General features: G+C 33.7%; 3 protein-coding genes across 5 annotated transcripts; 2 read left to right on the top strand and 1 right to left on the bottom strand.

Moving 5' to 3' along the window:
- The first annotated feature begins 3,815 nt into the window (after positions 1-3,815).
- LOC107015666 (O-fucosyltransferase 7) lies at positions 3,816-10,493 on the top strand. Of its 2 annotated transcripts, XM_027916385.1 has the most exons (13): positions 3,816-4,153; positions 4,734-4,832; positions 5,066-5,165; positions 5,284-5,351; positions 6,099-6,187; positions 6,349-6,529; positions 6,607-6,735; positions 6,822-6,955; positions 7,495-7,708; positions 8,987-9,171; positions 9,328-9,423; positions 9,918-10,067; positions 10,147-10,493. In XM_027916385.1, exons 1-13 carry the CDS (start codon positions 4,007-4,009, stop codon positions 10,160-10,162), a joined length of 1,608 nt encoding a protein of 535 aa, XP_027772186.1. In that variant the 5' UTR covers positions 3,816-4,006; the 3' UTR covers positions 10,163-10,493. The 2 variants fall into 2 exon arrangements, with proteins under 2 accessions (XP_027772186.1, XP_015071483.1); XM_015215997.2 differs by having other exon boundaries at positions 3,817-4,153; positions 9,918-10,493.
- A 349-nt stretch (positions 10,494-10,842) lies between these two features.
- On the bottom strand, positions 10,843-16,550 carry LOC107015737 (protein FRA10AC1). 2 transcript variants are annotated; one of them, XM_015216127.2, is made up of 2 exons: positions 16,410-16,550; positions 10,843-12,322 (listed from the first exon to the last, which is right to left on the bottom strand). In XM_015216127.2, the coding sequence occupies exon 2, from the start codon at positions 12,105-12,107 to the stop codon at positions 11,262-11,264; it is 846 nt and encodes a 281-aa protein (XP_015071613.1). In that variant the 5' UTR covers positions 12,108-12,322; positions 16,410-16,550; the 3' UTR covers positions 10,843-11,261. The 2 variants fall into 2 exon arrangements, with proteins under 2 accessions (XP_015071613.1, XP_015071615.1); XM_015216129.2 differs by lacking the exon at positions 16,410-16,550 and adding an exon at positions 12,677-12,814 and having other exon boundaries at positions 10,888-12,322.
- A 435-nt stretch (positions 16,551-16,985) lies between these two features.
- On the top strand, positions 16,986-22,386 carry LOC107017865 (thylakoid lumenal 29 kDa protein, chloroplastic). Its single transcript, XM_015218144.2, has 11 exons — positions 16,986-17,220; positions 17,889-17,984; positions 18,810-18,894; positions 18,987-19,021; positions 19,102-19,167; positions 19,241-19,281; positions 19,993-20,123; positions 20,580-20,686; positions 21,143-21,280; positions 21,610-21,744; positions 22,017-22,386. The coding sequence occupies exons 1-11, from the start codon at positions 17,128-17,130 to the stop codon at positions 22,125-22,127; spliced, it is 1,038 nt and encodes a 345-aa protein (XP_015073630.1). The 5' UTR covers positions 16,986-17,127; the 3' UTR covers positions 22,128-22,386.
- The last annotated feature ends 42 nt before the right edge of the window (positions 22,387-22,428 follow it).

Genomic DNA, 22,428 nt, shown 5'->3' with positions numbered 1-22,428 from the left:
AACCACAAGATTAAAAAATTATATTTCTTTTCTTAAACTCCGTTTCAAATCAAAGCATCCTTTTTAACGAAGGGATTATTTTTTTTATGTTATTTCACCTTTTTTTAATAATATTTTTACCCTTTTAACTTTTAATATTTTTAACTAAAAAAAGAAAATAATCATTTATTTTAAAATAGAAAAAAATTATAATTATTTTAATTTTCTGGCCAAATTTTTATTTACACTTTCCGAATATGTATTAGTATTAAAGTTTTGTGGTGTTTTCTGTCCTTTCTTCTCCCTTTTTTTTTCCTTTGGATATGGGACTAGTATTGCTAGAGTTAGTACCCAAAACCGCAACTATAAATAATAATGGAAACTAATTATTATTGCATACAAATGCCATTAAAAAAGTCAAGAGCTTAACCCCCACCAAGCTCAGAGAATAATTATCTATAATCTAATACGTGAAAAATAACAAATAATTTATTAAATTAGTCGAGATACACACAAAATAATTTTAATATCACATGAATTATTAAAGAAAAAAAATACGATCAATAAATTTAGTGTGCTTCTCTATGTTTGAGAGTGCGAGACACGACTATTCATGTGCTTTGGCATGATGTTGGAGCTACAAAGTGTAAATAGAAAATGAGAAAATATGATTTTGCTTCATATTCGTATTTTTCTACATCATCAATAATATCTTTTAAATTTCATTATTTTTTATAAAGCCTTTCATAATTTCCTTTACATTTTAACGTAAGATTCGTCTAAACTTTCTTCGAAAATTTATTAGCCTAAAAACCTATTAGTCCTTCCTCTCAACCCCTATCCTCGTTGGTCCTCCTCCATCATGAACATCACATTAATTATTTAATATAAACGCAAAATACAAATAATTTTATTTCCACAACAAGGTCACTCAAGCTTTGACGTCTTGTAGATAAAAAGGTATAAAGTATTTATTTATTTATTTATTTATTTTTTTAAAAAAGAGGGCTCAAGAGTACACTCAAAGAGAATAGGTGAAGTAAAGAATGCAAAGAATGTTTTTTGCTTGCTCTTTGGTAATCTCTCTAGTGAAAAGATGCAATTATGTAATACCACTTTTTTTTTTCTTATAATAAATAATATTCGGTTCACATAATCGATGTGAGTTCAATATATATCTAGAAACGGCTATATTGCTTCTAATTAATTCGCATTATAAAATAAGACTTTTACAAAACACGTACTCCTTAAATTAAAAATAGTAATATGCACTGAAAAAAAAAGTTTTTAGGCTGTTATAGATATAGCTAAAGTTAAGTCCAAATTTGGAATTGATATGAAACGATAATAGTGAGTACAGATCAAGCCAAGCAAAACCAATTACTTACACAAATTTAGAGGCATTAATGGTTTTTCTTACAAATAAAGGAGAAAAAATTTGCAAGTATGTAAACGATTGTTTTTATTATTATTAATAACGGTCCAACTTTGATGACATTAGATATATAGATATTAAAATTGATAAATGGTCCATACCATTATACAAAAATCATTACAAGCATATGTGAAAACAAATAGAAAGTCTAGTGCATATAGCCTATAGGTTTCCCATGCTTAGTTCATATATTGCTTTTGGACTTCACATTTTGCACGTAATAAAATGAAAAAAAAGATAGTTATTTCAACAAGATCATATATATACACCAAAACGATAAATCTAAGTTATTGCTCTTTTTATATAAATTTTAGTTATTGATAATGATTCACGTAGATCATTACGTATGTATGAGAATGAAATAACTTTGATATATAGCTAATACTTATAATTATATTTGCTATTAGTTCTAAGATTTTCAGTGTTTTTGGTCACTATATAACTTCTATAATAATGTATCTATATTTTGGAAAGACTTAACAACCTGTATATTATTTCATACAAAATATTTTCAAGATTCTTACTTCTTCTAGGAGCTAGTAAAATAACTTCTTAGGGCCCGTTTGGATGGGCTTAATAAAAGCAGCTTTAAAAAAGTACTTTTGAAAGTGCTGAAACTTATTTTTAAAATAAGCAGTTATGCGTTTGGATAAAAGTGCTGAACTTGCTATGCCAAACGTGAAAAGAGAAAAATGAAAGAAAGAGATGTTAGGGTTATGTGGATAATTTGGAGATTGTATAAAAATATTAAGGGCAAAAAGATAAAAATGTGGTCAACTTAAAACAGCTTATAAGCTAAAAAAGAAAAAGCACCCCTACCCCAGCTTTTTACTTTTGGCTTAAAATAAGTTTTTTTTAACTTAAAATAAGTTATTTTGAGTATTGCCAAACAGCTAAATAAGTCAAAAACCAGCTTTTAAGTCAGTTTGACCAGCTTTTAAGCTGAGCCAAACAGGCTCTTACATAGTTCCATTACAAGTGGATTATATATATATATATATATATAGGTTTCTTGTTGGACATAATATAGAAAAGGATAATGCCAATTTATCTTGTGAAAACATAGACGTATTCTAAGGCATACAACATGACAATTACTAAGATGGATATTAAATTAAATGCAACTAATAGCTTAGGTCATCTTGAGATCTGTTTTTATTCTGCTGGCCCTTAAATATTCGTTTTTATTTTCGAATATTTTATTACCATTTGAGGGAGGCTAATTTAAAAAATACTTATAGAAAGTCAAAGACAAAAACATAGCAACACTAAATTATGATTAATATAGTGTGCGTTTCTTTATATTTAATGACTCTTATTGTAATTTGGCTTTAAGCATTTTAATTTTATTTAGACGTAAAAGAAAAATAGATGAAATAAATGAAAATTTAAATGAGATTTTTTAAAAATAGATTGTGAATATCATGAATTGATTTAACATAATTCATAGAATCACTAGATTTTTATTTATTAGAAAGGTAAAATATAACTACTTTAATTATGTGATAATATTTTATATTAATCAATTTTTAACCTGATTTCACTTGCGCATGTAATGAATTATATAAAATATTATCATTATTAATTCAAACACTGTTACATTTCATGTATGTTAATTTCTACATTTCCGGATCTATAAGTATAGCCAAGATTCTATCAAGATTTTCTGAGGAAATTTATCCTTAAATTTGGCACGTTTATTCTTATATTTACTGTAAAATTTTCAAGTTTAACAGCTTGCTAATCATGAATTATTTACATTGGAAGGAAAATAAATTAATTTTACCCTTATTTAATAATTTCTTAAAAATTAAAATTGGATTTTGATTTTCTTAGAGTTGATTCAATTTTAATATTAGTATTGTTACTATTTCTTGTTTATTTTTACTTGTTCACTCAACTTAATGAACAAAATGTCTATTTTTAAATATTATTCCTTTTATTTCTTTACATTTAAATGATTTATAATAATTAAAGTGATATTATGCCAGGTCAAACTCCTACTAAATACGGAATTAGGATTTTGAAATTTAAAGTGTTTGATTTATTAGCGATGAATAAATACGAATAATTAGGTTACAAAGAGGATCTATTAATCCTGTTTTCACCTTTTTTACTTTGTGTCTCATTGTAATTGTCTAATTGGTCCATTATTCTCATTCTTCTTCTTTTTTTTTTTATTCGTACTCTTTAGTTATATATATTAAATTTTGACTAAATTTAGATTTATACAGACATATTAAATATAGCATTTTTTAATTAAGATGAATTCATAAATTTAAATTTTATTAAAAATAAAAAAATATTTATCGATCCAGCACAATCCGAGTTACTCTATTCTTACTCAAATTCTTAGTACCCAGACCCCCCCAACTATGAAAAATAATGGAAACTATTTACTGCATATAAATGCCATTAAAAAAACCAAAAGCTTAACCCCCACCAAGCTCAGAGATTTCAACTTTCAAGAATCAAACACACTTACGAATTCCACGCAACAAAGAATCAAAATCAGCCATACGTATCAAAAGGGTGTCTGAGATTTTGTTTATTTTTGTGGGTTCTTGAAAGAAAAGGGTGGTGTTGTTGAAGATGCAGAAGAAAAGATGGAGAAAAGTGTCTATTGTGCGCAAGATGTTAACTTTTGCCATCACTGGAATAGCCCTTATGGCTCTTCTATATGTTCATATCCAATTTCCTGCTTCAGAAGTTACCAAGTTGCCTGATAAACTTCCCACGGTACATTTCTTGAACTATATTGGGTTTTCTCTATTTTTGCTCGTTATGACCTTCGTTCTTTTACTAATGGAAACGGTGTCACATAGAACGAAATGGATATTGAAGATTCATATACCTGAAATCAGCTGAGTTGGTGTTGAGGGTGTAATTTCTATAGTATTGGGATTTGGGTCTGATAAAATTTGTATTTTTTAGGTTTATTTGACTAAATTGTTGATTAATTGATGCCATCTGTAAACGGAACTTAACTGAACTTGAAGAAAAATTAATGCAGGGAAGGCTAAAACAGGGTGAAATTATGAGCTAAGCTAGAAACTAGGGCTATGTCATTTCTCAAAAGATAGATAAGGGATTTCAAGTGGGTTTATTTGTTGATCTAAAATAAGCTGTTAACTATCAATGCTAACTAGAAATTCAATTGTATCATTAATTTTCTGGTTTTTGTCAAACTTATCCTGTATCGTGGTGATGGTTGATGTTGAAAATACTTTTTCAGTATTTCTTTCATTTTGACATTTCTTTGCGGTTATGGTTGTCATTCGAGGTTTAGGTACTGATGTGGGGTGTTTTATTGTTATAGCAACATGAATATTCATCCCAAAAGCTGAGTAGAGAAAGAAGCTGGATTCAAGAACTTGCCCCGCCCCATTTGCCAAAGGCTCCTCTCGCTGCTCGAAAGGTTTTATACTCCCTCAAAAAAATATATTTCGGTTTATCTTTCAACAGCTTACCCTGTGTAATCTCACTTTGTGGGGTTAGGGAAGAAAATATTCTTTCTTTAAGTAAATTGAGTTCATGATGGCATTAGTGTTTGGTCTGGTATGATTTGACATATGTTTGTAGACATTCGACATAGGACTATGTAAATATGTAGTTATGCATATTTCATGTTCACTCCTTTAGATTTGACAGTTAGATGTTGCAAGTCGGAATGGGAGTTTGGAAAAGTTATGGAAACCACCCCCAAATCGCGACCATGTTCCTTGTGTTGCTGCAAGTCCATTATATACACGTAAGCAATTCCTTGTTCCCATACAATCCAATATAAGAGAGTGGCTTTGTGCTTTCTTGAATCAAACGTATATGAATTTTTCTATGTTGCTTATCTCTATTTGCAAATTTAACTCCAGCTCCTCCAGAGTCTCGAGGGTACTTGCTGGTTCATGCCAATGGTGGGCTCAATCAGATGAGAGCTGGGGTCTGTATTCTTTGCATCTCTTTTTCTTTTCACATATAAAAGATGTCTGTTTCTCTTAAATTTCAGGATTATTATTTCCTTTTTTCCTTTCAGTATCATGCTCCACTGGAATATTTATGTTGTTGGACAATATACTAAATTTGAAGTATGTTTCAGACTGTTGAGGTCTCTCTTTATTCAAAGATTCAAATGACTAAAACATAAGCTTTGGAATTAATCCTTTACTAATTATTAAAATTTAGGATTTGTTCTTTGAAGGAAAGAAATTATTTAAAAAGTTTAGTGCGAGTTATCTTCTTTCATTCATTTTTTCTTTTGGAATAACTGATGACTGGTGATCATAACCCAAGCCATCTATCACCAGGCATTAATTTTACTCTGAGAAAATGAAGTTGTGTTTTGGTGGGAGGAGGATGAGTGGAAGTCTGTTATGTCAAATATGCATCTTTAATTACTCATACTCTTAACTCAGTATGGGTTTCTTCAATGGATATGTCTTATGTCCCTTATTTCTAGCATTTGGTTTACATTTCAAATCTTCTAGAAGACAATTCATCTCCCCTAAACCAGTATACATGTTAATTCGTTTTTTTATAAGGTAATTGGTCCTAATGAATATTTTTTTTTTAATTGTGGATTCATGAAAACTATGTCAATCTGTGTAAAGTTCACACAATGTATGCATAAAACATTTACTTGTCATTGTTTGGTGGCTTTCTGTTGAAGGAAAAGGTTGTTATGTTGCAGATATGTGACATGGTTGCTGTTGCTCGTATCATAAATGCTACCCTTGTGATCCCTGAGCTTGATAAGCGCTCATTTTGGCAGGACTCTAGGTGCGTAATTTCCTTTAGTGAGCAATTTCTTTTTGTGGTTTCATGCTCATTTTGAACTGTTAGTTGCAAGGGGATCAACATCCTTTTCATCCTTAAGGATTGAGTGTATTATACTTGCTGCATAAACTGGTAAAATTTACTCTTTAATGCCTGAATTGCAGCAACTTCTCCGATGTCTTTGATGAAGACCAGTTTATTATTTCTTTGAAAAACGATGTAAATGTTGTCAAAAAGCTACCGAAGGAACTGGCATCTGCAACTAAAGCAGTCAAACATTTTAGGAGTTGGTCTGGTGTGGATTACTATGAGGAAGAGATTGCACGACTGTGGGATGAATACCAGGTACATAAAACTAATCTGTGTACCAAGCAAGCAATAATGTCCATTTGTAATTAATTTATGCAATCTAATCTCTTTAGATCATTCGAGCCGCCAAGTCTGATTCAAGATTGGCGAATAATAACCTGCCTCCTGATATTCAGAAGCTGCGGTGTCGAGCTTGTTATGAAGCTCTTCGATTTGCTCCCAAGATTGAAGCAATGGGAAAGGTCACCACTTATTGATGCTTAGATCAAAATCATTTTCAAGTGTTACTTTGCCTGATCTATTTCACTGATTCAACTTCTATGTACAGATGTTGGTTGATCGGATGAGATCATATGGCCCCTATATTGCTTTACATTTGCGATTTGAAAAGGACATGCTTGCTTTTAGTGGATGCACACATGATCTATCCCCAGAGGAAGCTGAGGAACTGAAGGCAATTAGGTAGATTGTTATGACGTATAGTTATTTGATAGCCAGAGCATGTGCTTCTGATTAATTGTTGGATAACATCTGACCTCTTCAAACAAAAGTTTGTCTGCTAAGAAGCAAGAACACTTTTTAACAGGTTGAACATCAACCATATGCTTTCATTTTGCTTGATTATTAGACACGTGTGAAATGCCTAGCTCACTGGTCTCCTATTTTGGTTCCTGTGGGGTTCAATTGTATAGTTTACAAACTTTAAAATCACCAATTTTAATAAGTTAGTTAAAAGAAAAAGGAACATTCACAAAGAAAAGGATCTCTGGATGCAATACTGATTGGTACATTTCTTCTAAAAAGAAATCTATGATGTTGGTGCTTGTTTGTTTCTATGTGTAGTGATTGGCCTGAATTGGAGCCCTTCCCCTGTCACATCCACCAAGATTTTAGAAATGTCCTCTTCTTACTTTTATTTGAATTAGTAGAGCATGCCATTGACTAGATTGTTTGAAGTTGTAATCTGACGATGGTCTTTTCATTATCTTGATCATTTGTAGGGAAAACACTACATGGTGGAAGGTGAAAGAAATTGATCCTGTAGAACAGAGAAGTAAAGGCTATTGTCCATTAACTCCAAGAGAAGTTGGACTATTCCTTTCCGGTCTTGGATTTCCATCAAACACTCCTATATATATTGCTGCTGGAGAGATATATGGGGGTGATTCCCATATGTCTGATCTGTTGTTGCGCTACCCCTTGTTAATGAATAAGGTACGCAAACCTTCCTTGCATTGTTGCTTAAAATGTCTTGGATGATTTTTGTTAGTTAGATGCCTCACATGATTGTCTATGTAACTTCTAGTGGATTTTATGAATGTCCATGCCCATGAATTTAAAAGTTCTGATAAGTGGTCAAAAATTGAAGAATTTGAAATGAGCCTGTAGATATTTCAACACGTTTGAAATAATTTTATTGTGGGTGCTATCAAACACATCATATCACCACCCGAATTGATAAAAAAAAAACACCCAAAATTGGGCACATGACCCAGAACCTGATGGACTCGTTCATCAATCTCAAGGCAATACTTAATATGTTTAAACAAGCAATAGTGTCTCAACAACCTAAACATGATGATAAAAACAATAACCAAGACTTTACGTAAGTGCATCGAGTCAAGTCCATTTAGTACACAACTCTAGAGTTATTTACATTCAAATTAAACTAAAATAAAAGATAAAATAGTTCCATGTAGACTAGTGGGGGGATCACATGAAACTAATTCAAAAACTCGATGTGCTCAATTCTTGGCCTCAATGTCTGTATATGAATATGAAAAACATAGCTAGTACAACTTAAGTTGGTCCAGTCAGCATAATAATCTGAACATTTTCTTAGAGTAAATTAGAATAAAAGCGTCCACAAGTTTTGCTATATGTTGATATAGTCATTCTTTATAGCAGTATGTGTGGATCTTTGTTTTTGTGTTACGCAAAAACAATTTGTGCTCATCAGCAAGTGAATAGAATAGAACAGGGAAAAGATAATAGGGATTTGTTTGGGATCTTTTGAAAGATTCGTAAAATTTTAACTGTAATCTGTCATAAAGAAATCAGGTCACTTGTATATCCATTTCAAGCTCTGTCAATATTTGAAATGGCAATTGTTGTGTCCCCATTGAGATGAGCAAAGTCTCTAAAAAACTTCAGCTATCCGGACCAAATTAAATTCATTGTTTTTCAGTCAGAGAGTCCATCTTCTTGTTTGATGCTTTTTGAGATCCCAAAGAGAATTGGTTAGTCTGTTCAGGTGCTGAATCTGCAGCATCAATATTGGCATGAACCAATTGTTTATTCATCTTTTTTCGCTTTTGAAGTTTAATTGAATATCAATTTCGTGATTTCAATCTGCCAAGGCGTGTTCCTTCTTTTCTCGATCCCATAGTATGAAGCAGATTTCCATCGAAGCCATATAATCGCAATACAAAGTACTTCTGATCTATGTGATAGGCTCTGCTTATTAAAGAGTGATTTGCATCTTTCTTGCAGGAAAAGTTGGCTTCTATTGAGGAGCTTGAGCCATTTGTCAATCATGCATCTCAATTGGCTGCCCTAGACTATATTGTGTCTGTTGAGAGTGACATATTCATTCCTACGTACTCGGGAAATATGGCAAGAGCAGTTGAGGGGCATCGTCGATTTCTGGGGCATAGGAAAACAATATCTCCTGATAGGCAAGACCTCCTTTCTACACATGCTATATTCAGTATCTTTTAGTTCCCACTAAGTATTTAGTCGCTATATTCAGTATCTTTTAGTTCCCACTTAGTATTTAGTCTGCTTGGAGGATTATAACTTTCTCCTGCTAATACTTCGCTAATAATCACCAGGAGAACTCTTGTCCGGCTTTTTGACAAAATTGACCAGGGTACGATGAAAGAAGGGAAAAATCTGTCCAATCGCATTATTGAAACCCACAGGAGGCGGTATGTCAAACTTAGAGATATTTTTCTGTTTGTGAAATATAATCAAGGTGCTGATGATGGTCCTGCCGATGTAGTGGTTATATTTCTATATGAATTCTAACAGTTATCTGCTCGCAATTATTCTTGTCCTATCTTTCCGGAGTCTGATGATATATTCTTTGTTGTGTGTTTGGGAAAGGCTTGCAACTGGATGTAGAAGTTTTTTCCTGGCCCTGGCCAGTAATGAGTGATATCTTTTTCGCTTCCATTTTTAGAGATGAAAACTGAAATTACAATTTTGAGTATTGTTTGCTCTTTACTACTTCAGTAGATCTTTGAAACATTGTGACAATTAGAGTGCCTCTTGGATCTCGGTTCAAGTATGTTCTTCCATCTGCATTGCATAAACTCGTTTTTCTTATGGTCATTAGATTGAAGATATGAGAACTTCTGCCAAGAACCAATATAATGGTATCTGATGTACTTTTATTTAATTATTATTTTTGATTGTGCAGGCAAGGATCGCCAAGAAAGAGGAAAGGGCCAATTTCAGGTACAAAGGGGACGGATAGGTTTCGTTCAGAGGAGGCATTCTATGTAAATCCTCTACCAGACTGTTTATGTCGAAAGGAATCGTCATACATGAATAATTCTCGAAGTATCAGGTAGTTAAGATGATAACACAAGATCCATGTATTGCATTAGTGCTGCTGTTTCAGTCTTATTTTATTGACGCTGGAGCAGGCAACGAGCTGATTAGCATGCGAAATGTACATATACAATGAGAAGAGATTGTTCCAAGTGACTTTATAGATGTAGATGGTTGAAAAAATAGGTGTCTCCATTCAGCAGAGAGAGGAGTTTGATTGAGATGAGACTTTCCATGAGGGGGAAGTTGATCAAGTCAAATAAAATGTCACACTTGTACAGATGGAGGGTCTCATTATGGGCATATCTGTTTTCTTATTTACTTTTAGCTCTTTATTTCCTTCTTTTTTGGGTGTATATGTTTATTCTTGACATTCTCAACAAAAGAAAGCTAATCAATTTAACTCATCCATGGTACTTGGAATTGAGCAATTTATGACTGCTATTTTGGCTTAAATACACATACTCAAAGAGTGAAACAGATGATTGAAAAGGATGAAAATGAACTTCACTTTGGTATTTGTGAATAGTTATTCACTTACATATGCATGACTGCTACTTTTGGCTTAAATACAGTTACTTAGGAGTTGAAACACATGATTGAAACAGTTAAATACCAGTGCATATTTAAGTGAATAACTATTTTCACAAATACCCAAGTGAAGTTCATTTTCATCCTTTTTGATTACTAATGAAGCCCAGTGGGTACTTGACAAACAGCAAACTATGGAAAGCAATAGGAATTCATCAATTTCACTGCCTACTAAAATCACACAACTATACAGGCTCACGTTTTCGATGAACTTGTGCCATTGTGCGTTAAATTGATCTACAATATTGGAGATGAAACATCCATTAGGTCAAAGGAGTAAGCTTCATAACCAACATAAGTGTACATGGATCATATATTTACATTCCGAGGAGCTACTCATTAGCAAAAACTGTTGAAACTAAGTAGAAACATCACTTGCTACACTTCTTGCTTTTACATGGAAGAGACAAACTCAATAGAATACTTGAGCTCCCCACTTCCAGTGTTTCCAGGTTCCTTCATGTATTTCTTAACCAGTCTACCCTTTCAAAAATACGAAATTACTTGTGCCTTTCCTACCAATTTTCCTCTCCATTGTCCAGACAAAAATACCTAGTTGCAATCTAAACAAATTTAATGAAGACTTCAAAATCTCTACAAAAACATCAGTAGCCTCCTGTCAAGGAAACATTCCCTCCAGATACTCATCCATATTCTCATTATCTTGATTATCAGATGAAGTTGGAGCCTTTGACCCTCTACTTCTTCCTTTTCTTCGTTTGTAATTATCACCTTTAGTATCATCATCACTTACAGATCTTTCCCTCTTCCTTCGTTTGAAATTATCATCTTTATTTTCATCATCACTCACAGATCTTCCCCTTCTCCTTCGTTCGTAATTATCATCCTTATGTTCATTATCACTCGCAGATCTTCCCCTTCTCCTTCGATGCTTATCTTTCAGGTCCTCTCTAGATTGATCCTTCTCTTTCCTCTTTTTGTAAAGAAGCTTTTCTGCACATCTCTCACAGGCTACCAATTTCACCAGGGCTTGTTTGTTTTCTTCTGCTTCAACATATGAAAAATTCACCTCGTAGCTTGCTAGACCGTCTCTCTCATTGCAGTGTTTGTTACCACAGACAAAATGCCCTTTCCCAGATGTCACTTCCTTTTCAGTCCTCCATCTCAGACCAATCTTGCCACTCTTATAGTGTGTCATATCAGCTATACAATATTCTTTGAAAAGCTTGTCATAGTAGCGCTTCACCAGCCTTTGCTCCCATGATGGATTCATATCATCTTCCTCAGTTCGTATGAATCGGTATCCCTCTTTAAGAGTATCCTGATCTGTTTTAACAGGAAACTTTTCTTGTGTGGATCTCTCTCTTCCATAAAATCTAACATAATCATTGAGGAATTTCTTGTGGCGATCATAAGCATTCAGGCCTCGTATGTGATCTTGGTATTGCTGTTTTCTTGTTTGTCTATCAAAGATAGCCTGCTTAAGAGATCCAAACGAAGCCATTGTTTCTGAACGGTGTGCGAAATCTCCCTTTTTATATCTTTAAAAAATGACGACGTCAAAGTTTTAGGGTTTAATCCACGTTAAACACTTCAAAGCAAGGCTTTCTCTATGCCTCTTTGCTTTTCAAGTTTCTTGATATCCGTGAGTTGGTAGAGTTCTATGAGAAACCTCAGAAAATCAACAGTTTTGTCGTATGGTAAGGTATCCACAATTTCCTGCAAAAGTAATTAATTCAGTCAGAAAGCTAACAAACAAGAAGAATAAAAAGATCTATGAAGTCCATTACAAGGATGAAAGACATAAAAGTAGCAAAATTACCAGCACTCAACAATCACTAAGTAGTGTTACCAATTGAGGGGCATGATTGAGATATTCTTACCGATTTCGTTAAGAAAAATCCATATAAATTAACAAAAATTAAGCATGTAGATAATTGCTATTTTATCATAGTTTTCTGTTTTGAAAATGAATATTACCAGATAAACATGTGTATCACAGTGTTCTAGATCTTAATTAGTTTTAGAAGTTCAAGTACACAAAAGCAAAAGCCAGATTACAACAGCTCTTACCAGCAGAGGCACTCAACAAGTGATTGTGCGGCTCATCTGCTTCCGTGCAATCATACCGGAAGCAAGGAACTATTTTGGCACTAAGTCACAGGTCTCAAAACCTGATTATTATGGTAAAGGTAGTGGTTGCTGTATCACTATAACCATTTCTTTTAGAGCGCCAAAAAAGTTGGTTTAAATATTCTCACACAACGTATACACTCAACTCTGCATTAGCATACTTGAAATAACCAATATAGTAAAATACATGATTAACTTCTCACTCTTTCACAGAGCTTCATTTTATACACATGCTAACAGGAGGTGGTGATTATCAGATGGCCAACTGATATAGTTAAAACTATTTTGAAGTTCTAATTTAGAGTAAATTGAAATAGAACTTTTGCAACATCATTACTTGAAGAAATAGAGGAAACACTTTGAATATTAACTTTTACTTCCACAAGGACAGTGCATATGATCTAGTATATCTGAAAATAAAAGCAAAGAACTGTATGCTGCTAATAATGTGTTAACTGTTGGTTAGAATAATCTATATAAATGCTGAAAACAACACATAAACTAGAATAACATGCATTATGTGACATGTCTGAATCTGATCTGTGTCCGCATCGGATCCCAAAAAAAATACTTTTGATGAAGTAGCAAATTTCTTGAACTCCTAAAAACTAAGAACCATATTATGTAGATAGTCCTGGAAAGGAAATGCATACGAATATGTATTGTAATAATATATCTTTGTATACAATCAACTGAATACACAATATCCCACTGAAACTTTTTTTTAACTTGTAACGTTGAAGGTCTTCCAGCTGATTAACAGACCCGATGCTGGGAATTGGAGTTGGAGTTGGGAATAACAATTGGCTCTCAGTTAAGTCATTCGATGAGAAGCTTCTGGTCAGGGCAGAATTAGTTTTCCACATGCCTCGGCCTGGATTCCTAAGATGCCCAGAAACGTGTGCTTCTACGCTTAGCTACTAGAGGGGCGATTTTGCTAGCAAGAATCTTAGGAAACAAAAGGTTGTATTTACGAGCTACTGTTTCCTTTGAATGGAGGTGGGTGAGGATGTGGACCACACATTGCAAGTTAGCTACAAGGTCATGGGAGGATATCTTTAGATGGTTTGGTGTTACTTGGGTAATGCCAAGATCCGTGAGCTAGGAGAAGAAGACGCAAGGATTGGAATGTTACTCCTCTAGTTTTAATGTGGGCCATTTGGAGGGAGAGAAATAGGGGAGCTTTTGAAGGGGTGGAGATGAGCTTTGCTCAAAAAGTAGTGTCTATTGTTACTGTCTTAAAAAAAAAAAGTGTCTTGATATATAAAAGATTTTGAGAGTCATGTGAACTACATATATGTTAACAATTCTTTCGTCTAACAAGCTTCCTAGCATTCACAGTAGGACTCCTTCAAAATAGGGTTCCTATCTTACCTTTTTGATTATGTGATATATCTCTTAAGTAAAGAAGTTCTAACAAAAAGGAATGCCTTGTGTGTACCAAGGCAGCATGGACTCAAACTGTTCTGCAAAATTCCTCATTACAGAGGATCTCCAGAATATTATTTGCTTATTTTGGATCCCCGAATCAATATCCTAAATTATCACTTTGACATATATACCACTCTCAACTCTAGACATTGTGGAAAAAAGTGTGAAGGTCTTGTCTTTTATATCCTAATATCTTGATATATTGTTGGATAAGAATAACTATAAGGTGTACGCAAATACTCTAAGCTGTCTCTTCATTTAACATTGTAGTTACCTTTTTGATTTAGACCTATTAATATCTTATGGCTTGCTAAGAAGGACTGAACCTTAGGTTTGACTGATTCCACATGAGAAGTCATCAATATTTCAACTATCCGTCTCAAATCACTAACTATAATTGCTCGTATTCCCTGCACGTATAGGACCTAGTAGTTAGATTTGTGCAGCTATTATAAATATTACTCCAGTTTACCATCAAAGCAAGTCTTTATTTTTCCTTTTAAATTTTTTTGTTACTTTGTGGCCAAAATACAATATATGAAGCCGCAGCAACAAATTGAATATGAAGCAACTAATATTAACAAATTAGAATATCTATATATCTGTTTATATAAAGCAGATTGCATTTCCACTGACTGGGGTAATGAACTCAGCAAATGAAGCATGTACATTCATTGGTTCTACACCAATTGTCCCACAACTCCACTTTTCTCGGACTATTTGAAGTATAAGATGTTTTTCTTATGGGAGTAAAATAATAATTTTTATAGGAGAAAAAGAAATGCGAGACTATATCAGTTCACAAGCAACATGTTTTAATTGGTCTTGCCAGCTTGCTTTATTTGTCTTCCTGACTGTTTGTTCCAAGATCCACAATATAAGTATGCTGCTCTTGTATTAAGTATCCACCTCCTTATGGAGCAATTGCAAGTTTTATTTCGAAGAATAGGTGAGGCTGCAATTGTTTGAAAACTTTCAGTATTAGGTTCAGTCATCTTTAAGGTATATGTTTCACTTACACGTCAAGCCTCTCTACTCCCAACAATAGAGTATAGACCCTACCTTCTGTCCCTCCTCCACTTCTTTTCATTCTTCGTAGTCTCTAAGTATCTTAGGGCTACCCACAATCACAGACTCAAGTTCAACAAACATAGGCGTTGCACAAACTGGAGGATACAAACTTGAAATACCCTTTTTAGCATACACAGACATAAGTTATCAGCTGAGTGCCTTTCATAAGCCCTATCCGCCATAAGATTCCTAAATTTCCCAAATCATATACCAATCACAAATGAAATTCAGCCAGGTAAAAGAGAGAGTAACCAAACTCTTTTGAGCAACTTGCAAAGCTTCAATATCTAATATTTATCAAAATAAGAAGTGTTTTGAGAAACATTCAGATGTAGTAAGAAGTTGGTAATTTGTAACAACTATATCATATAACTAATGCTTAGAGTTGTGAATCATGAAGCAAAGAAGATTAACAATATTGTAAAATTTCCAGTCTTTTAGCTAAGAAAATGTAGTAAATGAAAGACGTTTTTGTTTCCTCTTTATGCTACTATAGAACGGTATAAAGATCAAAATGTAGCCAGAAACAACAAAGATCTGTATGCACTCTGAAACTGATATTTACCAATATGACTCACATGAAAATACAAAATTGAGCAATAAATATCTATGTCGAATGTACTACTTTCTGATGTCATTACATCAAGAATCAATCCCAGATAATTTATCCAAACAGAACGCTCACAACCAAAATCTAATAATATAATTTGCTTAGGATGGTGCAGCTCCAACAAATCAAATCATTTAACCAACAATAACAAAGGATATATAAATGAGCTTAATCAATGTCAAACGGTTTAACAATATAACAAACAACAACAACGACATCTGTATTACAAGAATTCATCATGAATTGTCCAGACTAGTGGATAAGTACTCAAGAATAACAAAATTGTATTAGGATTTCCTTTGTTCAACGAAACCAAATTGAATGCATAGAGCTCAAAACATTCCATGTGAAGTAATTGACTGCAAGATAACAACTAACTAAATTGAACCCCTGTACCTTCAATATATCGCAAGAACGCTATAGGAAGTTAGGTTCAATTACCATCAATACAAATTGGAAAATACATAAATTACCAGATTCTAACCCTAGGTTTAAATCAAATACTCCGAACGAAAAAAAAAAGAAGAAGAAGCAAATAGAGCAAAGAGATATAATACTGACCTGAAGATCAAGCCTGCAGAGAAGACGAACAAAGACAGATGAAGATATCAATAGTGAATTTGAGAGAGACCAGAAAAAAAAATGAGGTGGCTGCTGTTAAAAAAAAAAATTGTCCAAGCATATGCTATAAATTGATGTTTTTCAGAGTTTTTATTTTAGTATAGGTGTTTGGTAATAGAAATTAAATATTTTTTATTTTATTTGAAATTTTTTTTAAAGAAAAGAAGAAAGTATTTTTTTTTTAAATAATGAAGATGAAGTTAAAGAAGCCTTTTAAAAAAAAAAATTGAAATCTAACTTTGAGTTGAATTAAAATTTTCATGGCATGACATTGATTTTCAAATAAAGTGAAAAGGGATGTTTTACTTGTTCTTTTACGACACACAGAGAAAAGGAGCCCAAATACCAGCAAGGCAGCAAAAGGGCATTGTTTGGATAGGATANTTTTCATGGCATGACATTGATTTTCAAATAAAGTGAAAAGGGATGTTTTACTTGTTCTTTTACAACACACAGAGAAAAGGAGCCCAAATACCAGCAAGGCAGCAAAAGGGCATTGTTTGGATAGGATAACACAATTGTCTTCAACACACAACTAAAGATTTTGAAGGCCCCACTCACTCATCACTATCCTCTCTTCCAACCATTTTTATCTTTCAATTTCTTCTCCCCTGTGCTGCACACACAGAATCTTGAAATTAATAGCAACACAGAAGGAATGGTCTCTTTTGCTTCAACACTTCCCTCTTTGGTTCCATTCATTCCTTCACCATCTTCCATTACCAATGCCTCAAGACACCCTCCTCAACCTGTAATCCTCTCTCTTTTCTTTGTCTATTTTCTTACTTCTTTAAAATGCTGAAGCTTTACTCATGTTTTCTTAAAAAAAATTTATGCTATTGGGTTTTTTAAAAATCTTTACTTGCATGCTATTCTATCATGATCACTTACATTTGTTTTTCTTGCCACTAACATAATAAAGATCGTAACTTTATGAGTTCTTTGGTTAGTACAAGTCATGGAATGGATGGGAAGTTGTGAGGTTGGGCTCAATGTTGCCCATTGTACGAGTTGATTTCTTAGATGATCACAGTTATTATCTTAGGAAGTCGTTTTTTTATAGTTGTTGTGTTGAAGAAAATTGAAATCAAGAAGAAAGATCACTTTCTGAGATCAGAACTATTAATTGAGTGAATTTATNTGTAACTTTATGAGTTCTTTGGTTAGTAAAAGTCATGGAATGGATGGGAAGTTGTGAGCTTGGGCTGAATGTTGCCCATTGTACGAGTTGATTGCTTAGATGGTTACAGTTATTATCTTAGAAAGTCGTTTTTTTATTGTTGTTGTGTTGACGAAAATTGAAATCAAGAAGAAAGATCACTTTCTGAGATCAGAACTATTAATTGAGTGAATTTATTTTTCTCTCCGAAGTGGTATTGACTGTTTTTTATTTTCTTTTTTTGTTTGTGAGCAATGCAGGGTATGATTTGTTGTAAGTTTGGATCAGAGCTTAATAATGAGGATCGCTTTCATAGACGTGATATTCTTCAATCTGTTGGAGCAGCAGTAGGCATGGTGAGTCCCTTATTTCCATTTAAGCAGGATTGTTTTGTTGAAGAAATGAGTTAAACTTCAACAATGCAGTGTATTGATCATCCAATGTGCTTCTTGAAACATCAATTGTGTTTAACATGTTAACATTAACTGTCAACAGAAGAAATGAGTTGAACTTCAACATGTTGTCATATAGTGCAATCTAACAGTGAGTAAAAATGTCGAATTTCCAATTAAAAACCAACATAGTGCTGAAAAATAATGTTCACTACTATCTAGGGTCGTCTGTGCTTATATACATCCTATTAAAGATCCAAATTATGTAAAACATGATTACTGTCAAAGGCTGTAAGATCATTCGCTCTCTCAACCCTCCAACAGAAAAATTCAAACTACATCATATGAATTAGGACGGAGTGAGTAATTATTAGTACTAACAGGTTATATATGTCTGCACTTTCTTTCTCTGACTGAAGGTAACTACATTAGTTTTCTCTATTTTCAGAATTCAAGGAGGCACAAACATCTCCAGCACCTTTTTTCCTAAGAACTCACTCATTTTAGTACAAGTTATCTTTTGAAAGAAAAAAGAAAGTAAACATGCAGATAAACTCAAAGTAGTGAGGCCTCCAAAGTAGTCTAAGTAAGATAGATAGATAAAGTTATTGTGGACCAAGTACTGGAAAAACTATTCAAATGTCTATGTAGATATAAATTATACAGATTTATATTGTGGTCAAATGTATATGCAGTTATAAATTTTACAAATTTACAATGTGGACTGATATCTCATCTAACAATATAAGTGTTAAGGTGATGATTACTTTCAGCTGTAATTTCTGTTAGGACTTGATAGCAAGATCGAGTGCATTCATCGAAGTAGCTAATGCTGCTGATTTAATACAACGCAGACAGCGGTCAGATTTTCAATGTAAGCTAGGCAAAGTCTTCATTTTCTTCTCACAAGCAAATCTGGCATGCTTCATTTTAGTGAACTGAGGCTCCTTTTTTCTTTATTTACAGCAAAGATCAAACAGACTCTTTATGATGCTATAAAGGTGAATCTTTAAAATTACTCAAGTTGAACATACAAATTCTAAAAGTTTTCTATACTTTATTTGTCTTTGTTCTCTTCCAGGCAAATCCGAATATAATTCCATCCTTGCTAACTTTAGCACTTAACGATGCCATAACATATGATAAGGTCAGAGACCATTATCTCCTTTATCTTGACTGAGAAAAGTACAAGACTTGTGTAATTGAGGAATATTTTGCAGGCAACAAAAACCGGGGGTCCCAATGGATCCATACGTTTCAGGTACTTTCTTTTCATCAACCTATTGCCTTGGATAGAGTGTTATACTCCCATGAAGTGAGATGTACCATTTTTGTATCTCTTGTTTTTTAAGTTGAAACTGGATAAAAAAGACTCTGGTCACAGTGGTGGAGCTAGGGGGAGGAAGGGGGTAGGGGCGGATGGAGTGGCCTAATTATGGATTCACGTAAACCCAGTAGTTTTTGCTCACACCTTGTATATATATTAAGAAATCTATTAAATATCCATAAATATTTGACTGTTAAAACAGTTCTTATTGAGTTTTAACTTGACGTCGTTGTAGGAATGCATAAAGTACAAATCATGAATCTCTCTCTAGAAGGGGGTTCATCGAATACCCTTTGCCAAATGAAAATTTATATATGTCTACTAGATGTTGAATTTCGTGCATCTATTTTTTTTACTTTATGAATCCCTCAATGAAAATCCTGCTTTCGCCATTGTCTGGTCATGTTTTATTCAATCCAAATGCATTTAAGTTCTCTGCTAGGTTTCAGGACTGCTACTGTCACAGACTCAAACTTGATGGAAATGTTATGGATATATGAACTGTGTTCGTTAGCTTGGCTAACTATCTGCATCAAGTGTCATGTTATAGGATGAGATCTCTCTTTTTGCTGAAAGTTGATTGACCATCGCGATATTACCTTGCCTTTTATTCATCTATCTTGTACCCTTATTCCCTATGTGAAGCTCAGAGATCAGCAGACCAGAAAATAAGGGGCTTGATGCTGCTTTGAATTTGTTGGAGGAATCAAAGAAGGTTATAGATTCAGATTCCAAAGGTGGACCAATCTCATATGCAGATCTCATCCAATTTGCTGGTAAGTGATTTTAGATCGATGCTAGTTTTGTTATATGCTTAGCTTTATGCTTCTGTTAAACAAGCATCATTAATATGAATATACCATAGAGGAGTTTTACCAACAAATTCATGTTCTTGCTTAATTTATAAAATTGATGGGAGGTGGTCTGATGGATTTACTCATGTACCCACCTATAAGCAGCCTCTCAAATGTAACAATTACCAAAATTTAGCATTGACTGTTATCTTCTACAATCACTTCTGTCCTACCTGTTTTCTGCTGCATTTCCAAGTATAGCGTTATTTAGTGTCCACATATAGTCCCAAGTTGAAATTGCACTGATAAGAAAAACTAATGAATATCATAAGCCTAGATAGATAACTTTAGGATTCTTTTGAATGTCACAACTCCCTCAGTTAATTTTATCACCTAGCTGGCAAATTTTGTCACTTGCGTTTCTTTTGCTTGATGCAGCACAAAGTGCAGTCAAATCGACCTTTATCGCTTCTGCAATTAGCAAATGTGGTGGTAATGTAGAGAAGGGGACTTTGTTGTACTCTGCATATGGTTCTACTGGACAGGTTAGCTTTCTTTGGATGTATTTAATTTCCCTGATTAGTGCAGAAACATTGTTATCTTTGAACTCCACGGATTTCCCCTTTTTATTACTTAATGTCTTGAAGATCCCGTACTGAAAAGATAAAACAAGATAACAGAAAAATATCGTGAGAGAGAGGCCATGAACACAGTAGAGGAGAGGCAATCAAAAGGGTGCTCAAACTAATGTATGTTCTTTCCACATCTGAATACTGCACAGTACAATATAACCTCAGTTTCTGATTCTTAAAGTTACAATAGAAAGGTCAATTATATATCGTGGTGAAACTTCACTTGTAAAAACACTGAGCAAGATGAAGAGAAATGTCGATCATTTAGTACCTGTATGGTTATTCGATTAAGTAGTTCCTTCAGGTTATATATCTCCAAAAAAGGAAGTTATCGGTGAGGATTGATTGTGTATTATTCTGTGGACACAGTGGGGCCAATTTGATAGGATATTCGGGAGGTCAGATGCCCAGGAGCCTGATCCAGAGGGAAGGGTGCCTCAGTGGGATAAAGCAAGTGTGCAGGAAATGAAAGACAAGTTCAAAGCTGTTGGCTTGGGCCCTCGTCAGGTAAAAGAGTAGTTACTATTTGGAACAACATATTTGTACATTTTGGACCTAGTTATGGTAACATCTCCTTTTGGAGAATACATAGTTGGGATCCCTTTAACAATTCTTCAAGTAGTATCACTTCCATGTAAAAACTAGAAATGGGAAAAGATAGAAGGAATGACAATTTACAAATGCATTATATTTTCTACGCATGTCTTTTGTCAGTTGTCAATAAGTAGTTTTGCATCTACCAACAAGATCAATTGGTAATGTTTTCTCTTCCCATTATAATATACTTATAGTGAATGTGTAAGAGTAACTAACTATAATTTTCAATTTCTGTGCAGTTAGCAGTAATGTCTGCATTCTTGGGTCCTGATCAAGCTGCAACAGAGACCCTACTCGCCAGTGATCCAGAAGTTCTTCCTTGGATTCAGAAGTACCAAAGGAGCAGGGAAACAGTGTCTCGAACTGATTATGAGGCTAGTATATTCTCCCTACTTAAACTTATAAAAGACCTTCGCAATATCTATGGATAAAGCTTTCTATTTGTGTGAATGCATCACCATCATTGCAGTTCAACTACTCGTATTAGAGCTAATATTTGCACAAAGATGTGCCATTGCTTCCTCTCCGTTATCTCTCTTTCCCTTTGGTTTCCGTCCACATGATTAGTTACACATTATTGATTATAAAATGTTGAGGTAATGCATACATAATGCTAAACCTTAACAGCAAATCTGTCTAATTTCAGGTTGACTTGATTACTACTGTTACAAAATTAAGCAGTTTGGGACAAGTAATAAACTATGAGGCATATACTTATCCTCCCAGGAAAATTGATGTTACCAAACTCAAGTTGTAGAAAGGTGGAAGCTGCAGTTTTTGCACTATGAATGCACCGCGCACAACAGAGATAAATTTGCTTACTGGCAGATTAGTAACTGAGAGGTTTGAGAATTTGTTTTTTTTCCCACAAGAGGGGACAGGAACTGTTTAGTTTAAAATGTATTTACAATAAGATGTTTCAGTCACATTAGTATATGTTTGTATATGTAGAGCCTTTTATACGTATTTTCCCCCCAACAGGATTATTATTGTCCACTGATCATCTTTCAAGATAATTCATGATTTAATCAACAGCAAGTAAAAACAAGAGATTAAGG

Source organism: Solanum pennellii, chromosome 4 (genome assembly GCF_001406875.1).
Source record: "Solanum pennellii chromosome 4, SPENNV200".
In the NCBI taxonomy this organism is placed as follows: Eukaryota; Viridiplantae; Streptophyta; class Magnoliopsida; order Solanales; family Solanaceae; genus Solanum; species Solanum pennellii.
This window is presented reverse-complemented; position numbering and strand designations above follow the sequence as displayed.